General features: G+C 39.3%; 1 protein-coding gene across 2 annotated transcripts in view; it reads right to left on the minus strand.

Annotated features, from left to right (window-relative positions):
• LOC124787489 (cystathionine beta-synthase) overlaps window positions 1-18,990 on the minus strand; it is a 167,667-nt gene that overhangs the window by 79,284 nt on the left and 69,393 nt on the right. For both annotated transcript variants that reach the window (XM_047254343.1, XM_047254344.1), the window contains exon 2: window positions 15,269-15,428. In XM_047254343.1, the coding sequence (XP_047110299.1) occupies window positions 15,269-15,428 (160 nt within the window). The remainder of the gene's footprint in view (window positions 1-15,268; window positions 15,429-18,990) is intronic.

Genomic DNA, 18,990 nt, shown 5'->3' on the forward strand with positions numbered 1-18,990 from the left:
AGAATTGAAGCTGTGAGGATGGGTCATGAGTCATGCTTGGGTAGCTCAGTTGGTAGAGCACTTGCCTGTGAAAGGCAAAGGTCCCGAGTTCAAGTCTCGGTCCGGCACACAGTTTTAATCTGCCAGGAAGTTTCAGGGAATAACTGCTGTGGGTCGCTGGTCACTCAGGAATTATTGGCAATGAACAAGCTGACAGACTGGCCACAACAGGCACAGTGATTCAATTTATTGCACTGGAACCTGTCCTAACCATCACAAAGGCAACGGTAAAATCAAAATTACATAGCTGGGTCAGAGAACAGCATGCAAAATATTGGACTATGATCCAAAAACAAAAATATGGTGAGCTAATGATGCCACGGCCATCTTTTAAGAGAAATTCTGTAATCCTGGACTTTAACAGGAGACAGATTAAACTCATGGTAGGACTTATGACTGACCATGGGAACTTTAAGGAAAACCTATGTACAATGGCATAGAGGAAGAAGCCCCAAAGTGTAGACTATGTGGTGAGGAGGATGAAACCACACCACACCTAATCTTCCAATGCGAAGTGCTGGAAGGTAAAAGATACAGAATACTCTGGTCATTAAGTCCTGAAGAAATTTTGTCTAACAAGGAACTAGTAAAAGGACTCCTATTACTTTTTAAAAGTAACAGTTGGCTAGAATCACAGGTAACAAAATTGCACAATACATTCAGTTTTGGTGTGGGCGACAGTGGATTAAGACCATTGTTGTTTATGTCTCCTTGTGTTAATCAAATCAAATGAAATAGTGTCCCAAATAGGTAAAAACGGAACTTCTTAACTGGAAAGATTTATGTAAGCAACATAGTTAAGAGGGAGTAAAGGTTGTGTAGGTGGTACTGGCACACAATGCCCGTGATAATTAAGTCATCGAGATAGTGCAAGCAGGTAGCTGCTAAGGGGTTTGGCAAAGTGCAGAGACCGGCCTCCTAAGCCACAACGGGCAGAATTATCAGCACACCCAATGCTGCGAAGGAGACAATTCCAGGTATCTCTGGAAGATTGATGGGGTGGAAGAGACCCCAATAGGCATGCACTTGTATTTATGTAAGCCAAAGGAAGTACTGATAACCATGATGCTTTGCAACTTCTCATCCAGTGGGACCTACAAATATGGACCTTAGAAGGAGACCACAGAGCAATGAGATTTTTGTAATTTTTTATGTATATGGTACTGAAATTCACAACTCTAATATCAATCATTCAAGGCAGTTCAATGCAACTCTCAAAAGTTATCGAGAAAATCAACTTTGAACTTTTCTGATGATCTTTAATCTGCTAAATCTAGGATGATTTTTCGATAGGCCACTTGGATCTGATGTAGAATGTTGGCCTGACACATGGGTAGCACAGGTTCAGTTCCTAGCCGAAGTAAATTTTTAAACAAATATACAAAAGCATTTCTGTAAAGTGTAAGAAAGGAAAGACATATAAAATAACTTGTAATGATTTTTTAATTTAAACAATCTTCGTTAACAATGTTTATAAGACACTGGTAACTAAGACTTTATATCTGCAATGAAAACTGGAATTTTGTGTGTGATATGTACTTAGAAACAAGAAGATGTGCATTTTACATAAAAAAGTGACAATTAGATATGTATTCACTAGCATATATCTGATGAATTTTATATTTGAGTGGTATAGATATTTGAACCGAGTGAAAAAAAAAAAAAAAAATTGAAACAAACATAGATGTAGATGTGAGCAAAACAAGTCTCAAACCAGCAATCTAGCAGTTATCAGCTTCAAGCACTACCTATTTATTTTTCATCTTTGTGTATTTTACGCATCACGGAAATACTTGCAAAACAAATACCTTTGTTTAAAGGTTTGCACTGGCCAGAAATCAAATCCAGACCCCTGACATGGCAGGCCAGCATTCTACCACAGAGCCACACTTCCTGTCTAAATACTGTACTTATTTTATGGTGTTAAACACTTTCAGTAAACTTCAAAGTCGATTTTCTCAAGATTTTTTTTGAGTTGCATTGAACTGCTTTGAGTGACATACTTTAGTTGTGAACTTCACAAACCATAAACATAAAAAACTTAGTCTAATTGCCATATGGTCTCCTTGTTAGAAAGACATACACCAGATTAGTTTTGTGAGGGACATGGTATGTTTTAGGTTTCCACTTGTTCCTGATCATTGATCTGAAGTCAATGCATAGTCACAGGGAGCAACTGGGTTTCTCGACCATCAGCAGGGAAGTGGTCCAAGTGCTGCTTTTAACAGGTTCATCACATCATCCTCATGGAGGTAATCTATTTCCTGCTTGGCGACCATCAGCAAGGAAAATGGAATGGGTCATGCCCGTCAGAAATTAGGCACTACATCTGGACACAAGGAGATACAAGGCTGGAAACTTGTGGCACACTCCAGGGAAGCCAGATGAGCTTAAGTTTGGAGATTTATCAAGGAAATGGTAGTTTCCATGACCACCTAGAAATGGACATCTTAGTTTACAATTGTGAGACTGATTAACAACTTGTAAGTGAAAGGATCAACTTGGGGAACAATTACTTGTAGTTCATTCACAGCTCCTTGGTGTCCAGCTGTCTTGACAATTTACAGTAGACAGTTTGGAGGTGGCCATCTTTTTCACAATGGGTGCAGTGCATGCCTAGCAATCTGGACAACCCACATGTGTGTGCACTGTGAAGCAGCTGGGGTATGATGCAGCTGTTGGGAGTGTCATTACTTCTGAGTCATTTTCTGACTGAGGGATTTCAAAAGAGAGTGTGATTTTTGAAACATTTTCCAAGCAATTGTTGCCCAAATTGAAAGCTGCCGTGTATGTTCCTGTATCAGGAGCCAACTGGAGCACACATCTTGAATTAAGAAGTCAGCAATAGAAGTCTTAAATGCCATTTTTGCACAAGTGAAATTGCATCAGTGACTCAATCCTTGTAAATCAGTCACTCATAAGTGGTATGACAGACCAGGTTGCTTGAGATATTAATGAAATCTGAAACGCAGTGCAACTGCATGGGACAACTGCGAGTAATAATTCGAAATCAATGTGTACATCTTGACTGTGATTGCAACATGATTTGAGAGGGAGGACCAATCCCACAAAAAGTAAAGTGACAACTGGAGAGCATCACCAGAGACCTAAAAGGTAGGAAAAGTGCTGTTTTGGCCACTTTAATCACATGTCCCAATTCTTTTTGGCATCGCTAAAAAGTGGATATGTGGGTAGGTGGCTCTCCACCTGGCAACTGGTGACTGCCCATTTTTGGTGGCCACCAATCTGCATTTGATCCTTTCAAAGCTAAATTTCTTATGTTAACAGAATCTTCTGTCGGTTCTTGGTAGAACAACATTATAACAAATGAAAAGCACCAGTTTCCTTTTGTTCTACAATATTACTTTTATTTGTTTTTGGCTTACAAGGCCATCTTCAGACATTTACCAAGTATTATCACCAAAGAAGTTACAATGTTTGCAAACAACATTGGAAGAGAAGTAAAACGTCTAGACTTCCTAATCAAGCCAAATAAAAGTAATATTGTAGAACAAAAGAAAACTGTTGCTTTTTATTTATTATTGCTAAATTTCTTGTTGAAGCAACTCAGTTTTCTGCCGCTGTTATCTGCTGTTGGAACTGATGTTGGAATTGCTATTGCAGGAGCAGCTGTTGCTGTCGCTTTTCTGAAAGTTGCACGAGCTTTGGGTCCATGGGACACTGCTAACCTTTTACTTCATCACCAATGACTGTGATCAGAATCGAAAAAAGATTAGGAATAACTCAAAGAACTTGCAGAGACTGGCTGAACAATCAGGAGCCATCTACAGAAGTTCATACAGTATGAACAAAAGGACAGCTCTAATAGGAAAACTGACAACAGAAAACATGGAAGAATAATAAAGTCCAAACAAGAAATTCAAGAGCAAAAACCTAAGGTACAGTTAAATCTAAAAACAAACCAATGGTGTGTAACACATGCAATATGAGAGCACAGAAAATACACAACTAAAGGTCAAGCAGTGATGCATCGCTATATAAAGTGGTGGTGAGCACTAATTAGCTGCCTAGGTGGGTGTGGCCCTGCAAGACTGGTGCAGCCAGTGTTGCAGTGGTGATACTATTCACAGATGTAGCAGTGGTGTCTAGTAGAGTCCTGGATGACCAAGTAAACGAGCACAAGATAAGAGATGGGGCGAGCACACCCTAACTGGATAGGCTGCCCACACTAGTTCTAGTGACCGAGCATAGCCGTGACTGAATACGTAGCACGTAGCCTCAAACACATTACACATGTCATTATCCGTGTGAGACTGCAGCCAGTACGGGCTTCTCATTTGTGGTGTCTCTCTCTCTCTGTAATCATGCAATGCGAGGAAACCAGTGCAGTAAGATGTAAGATTGAAACCAATGTTTACACATTGAAGAAACGGGAAGGTCTAAAAAGCCAAGTATGGAGTACATTTCCGTTGGTTGTAGACGAAAACAGTGCATCTACTGGGTACATATCGTGCATAAACTGCTCCACATTATTGTGTTTCCAGTTGGGAACCACTCATTTAAAGAAACACAGTTGCAAGAAACCTCACAAACATACAGCTCCTTCAGGGACACTGGCAGTAATAAAAAATAGTATTACAGCAAAGTGTGTTGCACTGTGTGCAAAAGATATGAGACCTTTTAATGCTGCTTCCAGGGAAGGTTTCAGAGAACTAGGCCAAAAATGAATACTTCTAGGTGAGCATTATGGAGAAGCTAACGTGGCAGATGTCATGCCACATCCCTCTACTATAAGCAGACATGTCAAAGAACAAGCTGATGCAATGCGAAACAGCAAAATGCCTTCAGTTATTGCGGAAGGTATTAATAAAACATGTGCTGCAACAGTTGATATGTGGACTGATTCGCATAATCAGGTGCACTATTTGACGCTTACAACACATTGCATTAACACAGATTGGTCTCTTGTGAACAATGTTTTATTTACAACAAAATGCCCAGACGTTAAGAAGACAGGAGTAAATATTATGAAAGAAATTGAAGAGAGGATGGCTGACTGGGACATTTCACTGGACATGCACAGTCTTGTTTTTGTCTCCGATTAGGGTGCCAATGTAATAAAGGCTTTGGAAAATCATTAAAGGATCCTTGTGCTGCTCATTGTATAAACACAGCACTTAGCCATACTTTCGATGACGCTAACTTCTTGTTAAATCACGCCCCGAACATCGCATCAACAATAAATACTGCAAAATGCATTGTAAGGTACATTAAGAAAAGTGGCCTCTGCTCGTCTTTGAAATCATCATTGAAACAATAGGTCTGCACATGTTGGAACAGCTTTTACACTATGCTGGAATCCTTACACACTCAGTATAATGAAGTTGCTGCTTTGCTGATGGCAAAGGACTCCGCTTACAGATTGCAAGGATATGATAATGAGCTTGCAGGAAAAATTCCACATTTTCTGAGACCATTCAAAGAGCCCACAGATGAATTAGAAGGCAAAAAAGAACCGACAAGCCAGTTAGTTCTTCTTTGGTTTCACGAACTGCAACAAATTTGCAGTGTCAATGACGCTGACTGTCAGATGAGTAATTACTGCAGTTAAAAGCACTGTTTCATTATGATATGCAATCGATTTATAATTAACTAGCACAATTGATGTGTACTAACAGATATGTATTAACAGGAGGTACAAAGGATTAAAAATTGAGCCTTGGTTTTTTTTGCGAGAAGATTGTGATCACTTCCAAACATAAAATTGCTACGTTTCTTTGGCCATATTTTCATAATCTTAGTAGGCTTGAAATAAATGGAAAGCAGGAAATTCTTAGCAATGTGCAACAAATGTGTCCTACTTATGCAGGTACAGGGTGTTTCAAAAATGACCGGTATATTTGAAACGGCAATAAAAACTAAACGAGCAGCGATAGAAATACACCGTTTGTTGCAATATGCTTGGGACAACAGTACATTTTCAGGCAGACAAACTTTCGAAATTACAGTAGTTACAATTTTCAACAACAGATGGCGCTGCGGTCTGGGAAACTCTATAGTACGATATTTTCCACATATCCACCATGTGTAACAATAATATGGTGTAGTCTCTGAATGAAATTACCTGAAACCTTTGACAACGTGTCTGGCGGAATGGCTTCACATGCAGATGAGATGTACTGCTTCAGCTGTTCAATTGTTTTCGGATTCTGGCAGTACACCTGGTCTTTCAAGTGTCCCCACAGAAAGAAGTCACAGGGGTTCATGTCTGGCGAATAGGGAGGCCAATCCACGCCGCCTCCTGTATGTTTCGGATAGCCCAAAGCAATCACACGATCATCGAACTATTCATTCAGGAAATTAAAAATGTCGGCCGTGCGATGTGGCCGGGCACCATCTTGCATAAACCACGAGGTGTTCGCAGTGTCATCTAAGGCAGTTTGTACCGCCACAAATTCACGAAGAATGTCCAGATAGCGTGATGCAGTAATCGTTTCGGATCTGAAAAATGGGCCAATGATTCCTTTGGAAGAAATGGCGGCCCAGACCAGTACTTTTTGAGGATGCAGGGACGATGGGACTGCAACATGGGGCTTTTCGGTTCCCCATATGCGCCAGTTCTGTTTATTGACGAAGCCGTCCAGGTAAAAATAAGCTTCGTCAGTAAACCAAATGCTGCCCACATGCATATCGCCGTCATCAATCCTGTGCACTATATCGTTAGCGAATGTCTCTCGTGCAGCAATGGTAGTGGCGCTGAGGGGTTGCCGCGTTTGAATTTTGTGTGGATAGAGGTGTAAACTCTGGCGCATGAAACGATACGTGGACGTTGGCGTCATTTAGACCGCAGCTGCAACACGACGAACGGAAACCCGAGGCCGCTGTTGGATCACCTGCTGCACTAGCTGCGCGTTGCCCTCTGTGGTTGCCGTACGCGGTCGCCCTACCTTTCCAGCACGTTCATCCGTCACGTTCCCAGTCCGTTGAAATTTTTCAAACAGATCCTTTATTGTATCGCTTTTCGGTCCTTTGGTTACATTAAACCTCCGCTGAAAACTTCGTCTTGTTGCAACAACACTGTGTTCTAGGCGGTGGAATTCCAACACCAGAAAAACCCTCTGTTCTAAGGAATAAATCATGTTGTCCACAGCACACTTGCACGTTGTGAACAGCACATGCTTACAGCAGAAAGACGACGTACAGAATGGCGCACCCACAGACTGCGTTGTCTTCTATATCTTTCACATCACTTGCAGCGCCATCTGTTGTTGAAAATTGTAACTACTGTAATTTCGAAAGTTTGTCCGCCTGAAAATGTACTGTTGTCCCAAGCATATTGCAACAAACGGTGTATTTCTATCGCTGCTCGTTTAGTTTTTATTGCCGTTTCAAATATACCAGTCATTTTTGAAACACCCTGTACAACATACAGTCATTAACATAATCGTTTTTGCATAGTTAGTGGATACTGTATTATAGAGAAATAGGAATGTTATAATTCGTACAATATTTCATTAATGTAAAACACATCATTTTTACAGGAATGTTTCGATGATTTCCACATCAGTTCTGAATTACTTGTCTCTTTTGTTTATTATCATAAATCCTTCAAGTACTATGTCATCACCACCCAGAAAGAGAGATCATTTCAAGGAATGGAGGAACAACAGATCATCCACAGCAGATGAAGTAGATCTCTACATTTTAATGCACCCCGGAGATGATGATGATGATGACATCTTAAAGTGGTGAAGCAGACATGAAACAGAGATGTCAGGCCTCACTGCAGTTGCAAGATGTATTTCATGTATCCCAGCAACAAGCACACTTAGTGAAAGATGCTTAGTAAAGCCGGCATGTTACTAACAAATCGTCACAGCCAATTAAATCTGGACGTGTTAGTGATTCATTGCTGATCAACAATAACTATCATTTTGTTTCTGTTGCAAACAAGTGAAAAGTATGACAGATTATGTCTGTAAATGTTTAATGTTCTTTGTATGTTTTCTTTATGAAGATGGTTGTCTTCTACATTACAGGGACAGCACTTATTTAATGTTTCCTATTAACGAAAGGAAAAATATATCTTCTGTTTGGAAATGAGACTCATCTTCTATCCACGATTGTATTGAAATATCATTTTACTTTCCAAGTGCTTTATAAATTTAGCTGTGTCACGTACCCGTTCTTGGAAATGTTACTTTTGTATTAAAAGACAGATAGAGATAAATACATTTTGTGTGTGTGTGTGTGTGTGTGTGTGTGTGTGTGTGTGTGTGAGAGAGAGAGAGAGAGAGAGAGAGAGAGTGGCGCTGGATTTGTACAGCACAGAGCAGCGAGCCGGGGCGAGGCAAGGTGAGATGTCAGAGGTGACCGGTCATGCTCAGTTATCCGCATGTCCGGAATCCGGACAACAGGTGAATATGTGACCAAGCTGAGTCGTGTGGCGCAGGACACAAGCAGCTCGGTCCACCCGTCAACAGGCGAGCCGTGACCGGTCAAACATTGACTGTTGCAGCACTCTATAGTGTCTAACATCAATCATCAAGTTCCATGCCCTCCAGCTGGTTTTCAAAATAGCTGGACCAGGATACCATAATAAATTTTATTTCAGTAAATTTCCAAATCAGTCAGTTGGAACCAGTACAGTAATTAAGCAATTTATGTGACCAATGACTGAAATAAAATTATGCTGTATCTATGCTGAAACATAATCAGGTGAGTGTGTGACTGTCTGCCTTCTTTTACTTTTTCGTTTGTTGTCCTCGGTGTCGACATACTGCGTTATGATAATGGCTGAAAAATGGGGTGTGAAAGTACATCAATGACTACTTTAAATGAAGTAGCCGACAGGTGCACATTTGCAATTCACAGTTGTTTACTTCCACTTCCCCCCCCCTTATACACATTTGCAACGGCCTTGCCGCAGTGGATACACCGGTTCCCGTGAGATCACCGAAGTTAAGTGCTGTCGGGTATGGCCGGCACTTGGATGGGTGACCATCCAGCCGCCATGCGTTGTTGCCATTTTTCGGGGTGCACTCAGCCTCATGATGCCAACTGAGGAGCTACTCGACCGAATAGTAGCGGCTCCGGTCAAAGAAAACCATCATAATGACCGGGAGAGTGGTGTGCTGACCACACGCCCCTCCTATCCGCATCCTCACCTGAGGATGACACGGCGGTCGGATGGTCCCGATGGGCCACTTGTGCCCTGAACACGGAGTGCTCTCTATATACACATTTAATATGGCCAGTGCACTATCATTTAACTTTTGATAAGCCTCATTAATAGTTTGCAGGCAAACCTCTGCATACTGCTATAATAGTTTATTATTGAACAGCTATAAGCAGTAAAGACCTAACCACAAAGTTCACAGTTCTTGAAGAAAAAAAAGGTATGAATGGAGCAGACACTTTCGCTGTTTTAACACACGGCCTAATTGTGTAACACTTATTTCACAGTTAAGCTGAAGCATTGTTGTTGTTCTAATAAACACAGGTTTCTCGTCTGAAACTCGGCCGTGAACTTACTGTCTCGGGACCAACAAGTGGCCCTTATATATCCTCACAATAATAGGTACTGAAACTACACATTGTTCACAGTTAAATTTACAGAAATTATAATTAAAACTTAACTCATTAAATTAAATGAATACATCAAAAAATTCATTCCTTTTAACAGTTTCTTCTACCACAAGGTTATTTGTTTAAGTGATGAAATTAACAGATATCGTTATGCAAACAATACTTTTGACAAAACTGTTAATTACTTTGGAATTAATTACGTGCTGGATTGGCTAACATGTTTTGAATAAGAAAAATAGAGCCTTTAAGAATACTATTAGTCGTTCCTCCAAATGTTTATAATTAGTACAGAATTTATATTTGTTTATATGTCAACAATAGAAGTTAATTTACAAAACAATTACTGATTTCACCCTGTAACAAAAGATACTAACTACGCATAATTGAAATAAATTATAAAATCAATTACATACATAAAACTAAGCCCAAATTTAGGTCTTGTGTTATATTCTTTAAAACTGAGGGCCAAACTTTCTCTTTTATGAAAATGCAGATTATACTCGCTTATGCTAGTGGTAATTAGTCAGAAGTGAAAAAATGAATTTTAGGAGGAAGATGGCAAAGCAAGAGGGGAAGTAAAATTATACCGGCTTGCTTCGTCACAAGTGCAAAGCATCCACTTTGCCTTGCTGAACACCAATTGGGGCAGACTATTTTCACACACTAATTGATTCACCATGTACTTTCAGATCACAAAATTGCCCCTTGTGTCACACTGACCATTTACCACTGAGAAGTGAATGTTCTGCCTGAAGGGCAGAAGGATAGACTGATTGTTGAGAATACTCCTACAGTAAAGTTAATGTGAATTGTATATTTATTTTATTTTATTTACACGTCAAGTTCCATAGGACCAATTTGAGGAGTAAACCTCCGATGTCATGGAACATGTCAGTACATGAAATTACAACATAAAAAACAGATAAAAATAAAATGTTTATGAACATGAAAAAAGTCAATCCATAAATTTAAGTAAACACAATCAACAATACAACAAAAATCAGCTTAATTTTTCAAGGAACTCTTCGACAAAATAGAAGGAGTGACCCATGAGTCAAACACTTCAGTTTTGATTTGAAAGCGTGTGAATTACTGCTAAGGTTTCTTGAATTCGAGTGTAGATTATCCAAAATGGATGCAGCAGAATACTGCATATCTTTCTACACAAGAGTTAAGGAATTATGATCCAAATGCAGGTTTGATTTCTGCCGAGTATTAACTGAGTGAAAGCTACTTATTCTTGGGAATAAGCTAATATTGTTAACAAGAAATGACAGGAATATGTACATTGAGAGGTCAATGTCAAAATAACTAGACTCATGAACAGGGGTCACAAGAGGTTCGTGAACTTAACACCTCTTATTGCCCGAACTGCTTGTTTCTCAGCCAAAAATATTCTTTTAGAATGGGAAGAGTTACCCCAAAATATAATACCATTCAACATAAGCAAATGAAAATAAGCAAAGTAGACTAATTTTTGTGTTGAACGATCACTCACTTCAGACACTGTTCGAATAGTAAAAATGGCAACATTAAGTCTTTGAACAAGATCCTGAATGTGGGATTTCCACAACAGTTTACTATCTATCTGAGCACCTAGAAATTTGAACTGTTCAGTTTCCTATCCTGGTTTCAGAAGACACAGGCTTCTGAAGACTTGTGATTCTAAACAGCTCCACCCTGGGCCTAGGTACCCAAAGAGCATAACTGCAAATGCGACAAATTAAACTTCCCACACAAGAGGAATGGGCAGGTAGAGCCTTATTGTCTGGGGCATCACCTGGAGTCAGGCTGAGAGAATTGACACATACACATCAGCAAAAACTATTTGTAAGGTGTTGTTGAGGGGGCTAGGCAAGTCTTTATATGCATTTTTTAAGATGGGCACAACTTGATCCCTCTTCCATATGAAGTAATCCCTTCTTTGTATACTTTAACACAGAACTGCCTAACTCTTTACATTGGGTCTTATGAAGACACATGCACAGAGATCTCACTTGCGCTCAAAGTCACAGTTCCTCCCACGGTTTCTGAACTGTAGCCATCTTGTCCTTTCTCCCTGTCATTCTGCCAAGTGGGTAACTTGTAATGAGGGGAGGGAGGAAAGGCACTTTAGAGGCTTCTTGGTTCTCTTGAGCAGCGCTGTTTGAGTTTTCTTTGCCTGCAATCTTGGCTGCAACACTGACAAAGAAACATTCCCAAGTGTAAATAAAAGATCTTGATTAAAATTGGCAGGTGGCTAGAGGGGACAAAAAATGCAAAACCTTTTTTTGTGACTAATTTCATTTTTAAGGAATAAAACTAACCCTGAAAGGTAATTTTGCATCTTCAAAACAATGATACATCAAAAATGTTTTTTTTTTTTGCATAAACGTTGAAAATGGTATAATCAATTTTTAATACTCTAAAATTTTTCAAAATACCTCTCACCATTAATTAATTTTTAAAAATGAAAACTTTTGTAATAACATGGGTTAAAGAAGCCTTTAAGTCACCTACATCTGTCTGAAATACCACTTTTGTAAAATGAACTGTATATAACGTGCTGTCAGACAGTCCACAATGTATTTCAAATGGTGGCACTCACACAAATCATCTGTGGAGTTAACTGTCACTCTCAAGGCATCTTAGAAAGAAAATTTTGACTTTCACATATGGACAATGTGTCACCTTCTAATATCAGCAGTTAAATTCTCATAATGCTCACTCATGTTGTGGTAGTGGATTGTGTGACTTCCTAATCTTTATTTTATTGCTTCTTTTGTCTTTATGACACATTGCAAAGGTTTCATGAAGACTAGGATATTTTTACTATTAGTATTTGTCCACAAAATACACTGAATATATGAAAGTAAATAATAATCTAGGTTTTCTGATACCTGGAACGATAAAATCTATGTTGTGCATTGGTAAGGGTGTAACAGATAGTACTTTTCACTGAAAACACTTCTTTGTAACAGTAAAGAAAACAGCTCTATTGAAGGGAAATACACAGTTTTTTGACACTATATGTCACTCAAAAAGAAAACAAGGCATGAAGGAGAAAGTAAAAAGGTGCTATGTATTGCCTTTTAAGCATTTTTAACATATGTGTATGCACGTATCTTGTCAAAAATGGCTCTGAGGACTATGGGACTTAACTGCTATGGTCATCAGTCCCCTAGAACTTAGAACTACTTAAACCTAACTGACCTAAGGACAGCACACAACACCCAGCCATCACGAGGCAGAGAAAATCCCTGACCCCGCCGGGAATCGAACCCGGGAACCCGGGCGTGGGAAGCGAGAACGCTACCGCACGACCACGAGATGCGGGCGTATCTTGTCAATCAAATGTTGTGTTGAAATGTTTGGATGACACTTTTCGTATTCTTTCATGTGGGAAAGTTACTAACTGCTGTCAATAAAATTCGTTATGAATTTTTGCTTGCCCATTAATGAACTCTCTCACTATTTCTAGTTCCTTAATGTTGATGCTATGGCATATTGTAACACAGGTTCCGTCTCATAGGATCACTTTCGCTATTCTGTATTGTCCTAAGTGGCAAGATATGTCAGTTTTCTGTCAAGTGTGAAGACATTAGTCCGGTCCGTTACATTGACATTCATTGTGAACTGACCCTTGTATGCTTCAGAACAAGTGATATATTTTGAAGACTTTTTCACCCTACAAATACTGTGTGGTCAACAGTGCAGTTAATACAGTATATTGAAGATGAACACAATGTTTCTCCTTTGTGGCCTGTTCTCAATTAAAACTCACTTGGTTTTAACATTACGTGTGAGTGTGACTGAAATAGTGACTTTTAAAACATTTTAAAAGGAAGTGTAGGGAAGATAAAGGCTGCTGCGGTAAATTCTCAAGCTCGAGTCTTCAACTTTATTACAAATCCTACTGCCTTCTGAAGCTCACTTTTTATGTCCTTCATAACAGTTTTAACGTAAATGACACCTGCCAACTTCCATTTTTGTAAAAACAACATTCCATTTGAGAGATGATGGATGACTGATAAGGAATTATTTGACACAGCCACTTCTTTTATAATATAATCATAACCAGTTTCAGCCTAGAAGGGCCTTCTTCAGACACTATGAGCAGAATTTGGTGAAGAAGTGTTCATGCAGTGTCAACTCAAACATGACAACACATCAAATGCCATCCACAGTATCTGAAGATTACCATTCTAGGCTGAAATAGAAAAGAACTGTGTCAGAAATAAAAAATACCATCTCATCAGCTCATTTTTGTTTTAGCACATTCTGCCTTTGTCATAATTGTACATGTGTGCGCAGAAAGGTGATATTGTTTCCAACGTATCTTCTTGTTCTCACTGGATGGTTAAAATCATACTAAGGAAATTACAAACATTCCACTACTGCCTCCATAGATGACTTATCTTTAATCAGATCACCTACCAGAACCCATTTCTTAGGTTGGGTGTTAGTGCTGCCACAATTACCAGTCCATATTGCTGTTTTTGTGTAAATTAATAGGGCAATTTTGTTCATTCATGCTATAAATATAAAAAAAAATAGGATGACAATCAGGATTTACGATTTTGTGGTCACTAGAAATAAAACATGTTATGATAGGCCAATGAAGGAAAAGGAAATCATTCATGGTCTCTTTAAAGATATCATTCTCACATTTGACTTAATCAAGTTAGAGAAACAATGAAGAGCCTAAACATGGTGGCCAGATGGGGATTTGAAACTTACTCTCACTAGATGCAAGATGAGTGTCTCTATTCACAACTACACCACTCTAACCGGTGCTAGGTCACCTTAAGCAGAATCTCACACACCTAAACAAACTGAATATGACAAGTACAGCTGATGCCGTACAGGTTGCTTACTAATGATTGTTTCACGTCAACAGTCACCTGCCCCATCAATATATAGGCTAGCACACACTGGGGTGAGGATTTTTTTTTTTTTTTTTTTTTACTGTAGATGTCTGTACCATTCTTGTAATTTTGACAGTTAAACCAAGATTGGAGAGTAAGGTTTTTTATATACAGATATTTGTACCATTCTTTTAATTTTGCCACTTAGGTCAAGACTTGTTTCAGGTGACATGGTGTGTGTGCCACTATCAAATTGCATAATAGTCAGTGAAGCATGTAGAGAACTTATAGATGACCACTCCCCAGTTAAGGAACTTCAGGTTCACCAAACTTTCACATGACCACAAATTGCCGAGTTCCCCGAGGTGCTTTCCATTTCATAACTCAGATGTATGGGGCTTTCAGAAAGAGATTATTGTATGGCATTATTGGCCACAAGACTCCATATTAGGTTGTTCAGCTGGCTGGTGCACGACTCTATTTGGTGCCACTTTGGCGACGTGAACATTAATGACGATGAGATGAAATAATTCAGTAAACATAAACACCAGTCTCTGAGTGAAGAAAATATCCAACCCACCTGGGAATCAAGCCCACTGTGATCCATAGGCAGCAATGCTAGCTACTAGACTGTGAGCTGTGTTATTAATTACCATGGAGCATAGCCCCCTCAAGAAGCTAAAGCTTTTAGTCAGTCATGCAGCATGTTTGGATACACACTACCAGTTAAAGGCTGGTACCCAGTTTAAAACCCATTCGAGTATACTGTCTAAAACTGTCACACATAAGCAATACAAAAGATGATAGTCTTAATTTATGAAGTCATGACTTACAGTTTCTCCAAAGAGTGTGGTGTTGTTTTCCCATCAGCACCGAGATGCCAGGTACAACGACTTGGCATATTTGGCGGGACAAAACTTATCTTCTCTGCTGCATGGCCTTGTTTCAAAACCACTGGCGCTGGTGGTATATTTGATGCCATCTTTGGAGATGCTGCAAAAACAACACGTAATTTTAATTACAAAAGTAAGAGAAATTAAACTGTAGGACTATGCTTTAGGCACATGTTAGTAGATTACACTGGCTATCACTGACAGAATTAAGAGAAAATAAAGTCATACGCAATGTTTTGCACAAATACTGAAGAATAATTTATCAAAGAATGTGTAGGAAGAAAAAATATATTTTACAGAATCATCCTGAAATTACAAAGAACATCAGTAAATAACCTCAACCAAAAAATAACCATACACAATCTACTTAATAACATAGTTTATGCCATTAGCTACACTGATACAAACAGAAATAGCTGCAACTCAAGTTTTCAATTTTTATGTCCCCTAAAGCTACTAATCAATACTGTACGTCCCCCAAAAGTTATAACTTTTTTTTTTTAACGAAGTGTTTGGGAGAAGTCACATGAATCCTACCACAATGTTATCCATATGTGACTAAATGCAAGTGGAATTCTGTCATCCGAACAATTACTACAACATCAAAAAAGCATCATCTATGAAAAACATGATTTTACAAGAGGAATTGTGTTATGTTCTCAGTATGACTGATGAGCTGCACTGTTCATATCAGAATTTCTTGTAACTAGCCTTACAACTACTCATTGTCTGTCTAGGATGATGAGCCTGCATTCTTACAGTCATAAGCTCAGGTCATGTTATATGATTTGCGACAGCCAGCCATGTTTGTGGATAATTTTGAAAATTGTTCAAGTAACTACTCTTTCTACAATTTTCACTAGATTCTTTATTAAACACAATACAATCATAAACTAAACTCCATGCAGTCATGATGCCATACAACACAACACCCTTACATCACGGGTCAAAGCCGACAGGTGGGATCAGATGCCTCCGTTGCAGGACACTACTTATTTTAATTTTTAAGAGATTATTACACGCCATGGTAAACTGGTTGTTATGCAGGCATATTGTATTAATGCTACAGAAGCTTCATAGGGTTTTTTTTCCATGGCTTTGTGTCTAATGATATCCACATTTTCTTGTAAGCAGCCACGATGGCAAGTAAAAAAATTAAACAGAATCAGATGGAAAGCTAGGAGTTTTATTTGATTATGAATCAAAATTTCTCAAGTTAAGTCTTCCATCAGGTGTCTTACATGCAATCTTTCAAACAGTGAAGGAGTGTCTGATCCCCAATTGAGTCACCTGCCAATATTTTCTGTCTCTCAACATATCTATGTTATTCATCATGTAGAATTTGTCAGAATACTGGTTTTCTGTTTCTGATTTTGTTCAGTCAGAATTTATTACCATAACGCTACTACCTTCTCAATGTAATGTGCATTATTAGGCAATGTCAAGGTGGGATTCTCTGGACAGTGTTATCGACATTGTATGTGGTAACATCTAAATGAAAAAACAAACACATCTAGGCAATAGGCATACACACTACAAGTCAACACATGCATATGCAGACTACAAGTCAACACATGCATATGCAGTACAGGTGAAACCTGTGCCACTTTAAAAGGTATCCCTTATTAGGGCAGTGCTCCTTATCAACATTTTTTTGAAACTTTAGAAAGCCCTGTTTCCACTCAGTAAATATTTTTGTCTCGTTCTAACGGGCAAAAATGCTGTTGTAGCACATATCTCAAAATGCTTTTTCAACAAAATACTTTCTGTACGTGTTTTTGCTATTGTATGACAGAGTAAAAAATGGGGGGGGGGGGGGGGGGAATTGGATGCTGAGCAGTGCAGTAAATGCATTCCTCTTTTCTGCACGACTTTTAATGTCCTTCCTATGAGGAAGTAATTAGGAACGGAACATAAACTAACATAATTTCAAGTTATGTGTGTTAAGAGAAGGGGGGCGCGGTAACAGATAAACAGAAACCTACTGCCAAAATAAACGCTGACAATGTAAAAGCTGCCTCACTTCTTTCTACCAGTAGCAGATCAATAGCGTCCAGTTGTGAATCTATTACAGCCTATTCTCCTACATACGGTAAATGAAGCAATACTTTTAAACAAAATAATTGCCTCTATGCCATAGCTGTTTAAAAAATTACGTCACGCTCAGTTCAGCGGGTATCATACTTATCTGCAAAGCTTTTTTTACGGCTCTGCGAGTGGCCTTGAGTTTTTGTTCGCTGCTGTATGCGAGGGGGAACGGCGAGTAGATTAAAGATGGCGTACCCATACAAGTTTGCGAAGGGTCGATACAAGGGCTGTGCGTGCGCCGGAGCTAAAAGCCACACGCAGCAACATGCCTCGAGCGACTGCGCTCACAACTCTTACCAGGACGCCACAAATCTAAACCGCACTCTTTCTACTCGAGTTTACAGAAAAGGGGAAGAGAAATCGACAGACGACACCTGCCCTTTAATACTGGCACGAATTGTTACCGATGTTATTGCCCGGCAGTAATAGCGCCATGTTTTGTATCATTAGTAGTCGCTGTGGATTTTCAGTCAGCATGGAGATAAATGTAAATTTACAAGTAAAAATCAACAAAACAATTGTGGATATATAATTTACCATGTTTAAAGTTTAATGGCAGTTCGGACTCACAAGTGTTCTGAAACAGACTGATAAGACACAGGTGCAGAAAATTTTGTCCAGTGCAAATGTCTGGGCTAGCGGCAAGAATTACAAAAGGACCGGTAGCTCAAACGTTCAGTACGGAATAAAATATGACCACATGCAATCGGCGAGTGTGTCTTGCGCATTTGTAGACAGCACACAACTTGGCACATATATCTACACGTCGTTTCGTCTTATTGTACACACCTATCATTACTGCTTTGCCCATCGGCACTGTCATCATGGTCGGTATAGGATACAAGTACAATATTTTTCCTTTCTTAAGAATAAATGGTACATGAGTGCAATAATTTTTGAAGGCAAACTTGAACCCTCTGGACGCTTACTTGACTTCGTGAACTCAAGGGGCAATTTCGGGCGGCAAAAATACCCGAGTATAAATAGAACAATAAAATGACTCGTACCTAACAAAACAATCTAACAGGAAGTAACACCGCAATAATAAGAAATCCCTTGAGAATAAAGTATGACATGGCTACAATGGCTTCCCTTTTTCTGTTTCTCCTAAACGCGAAGATGCAAATTATATCGAACGCCGCTGCTCACTCGGCAGTTCTTGACTATTACCACTGCTGCTCTAGTCAAAATGAAACAGAGCAGTAACGGAGTACTCGGGTTATGTGATTTCTAGACTCGAAGAGATGAAGAGGAAAGAAAAAAAATACATTCCTGCGGACTGTTAGTCCCCGTGCGACCACTGCATTTCAGAATTCACATTTATAATAACGCCTTTATTCATCACAAACATACGAGGACAAAGAAAAATACTTCTCCGGAGGCGAATGTTGTTTCTTCTTAAACCTCAAAACGGAAAGACAGAGAAGACGCTTTGCAATGGGCGCAGCCAAGAATCCTCCCGCGGTCAGAAAAATGGTACCGAATCTTCTCAAACCCGCAAGGGTCTGAAAAACAATGGAGCCGAATCTTCCCGTTTGAAGCATGTAGCAGTTCTAAACGTTATGTCCAAGCAG

This window comes from Schistocerca piceifrons, chromosome 1, assembly GCF_021461385.2.
Source record: "Schistocerca piceifrons isolate TAMUIC-IGC-003096 chromosome 1, iqSchPice1.1, whole genome shotgun sequence".
Taxonomy (NCBI): Eukaryota; Metazoa; Arthropoda; class Insecta; order Orthoptera; family Acrididae; genus Schistocerca; species Schistocerca piceifrons.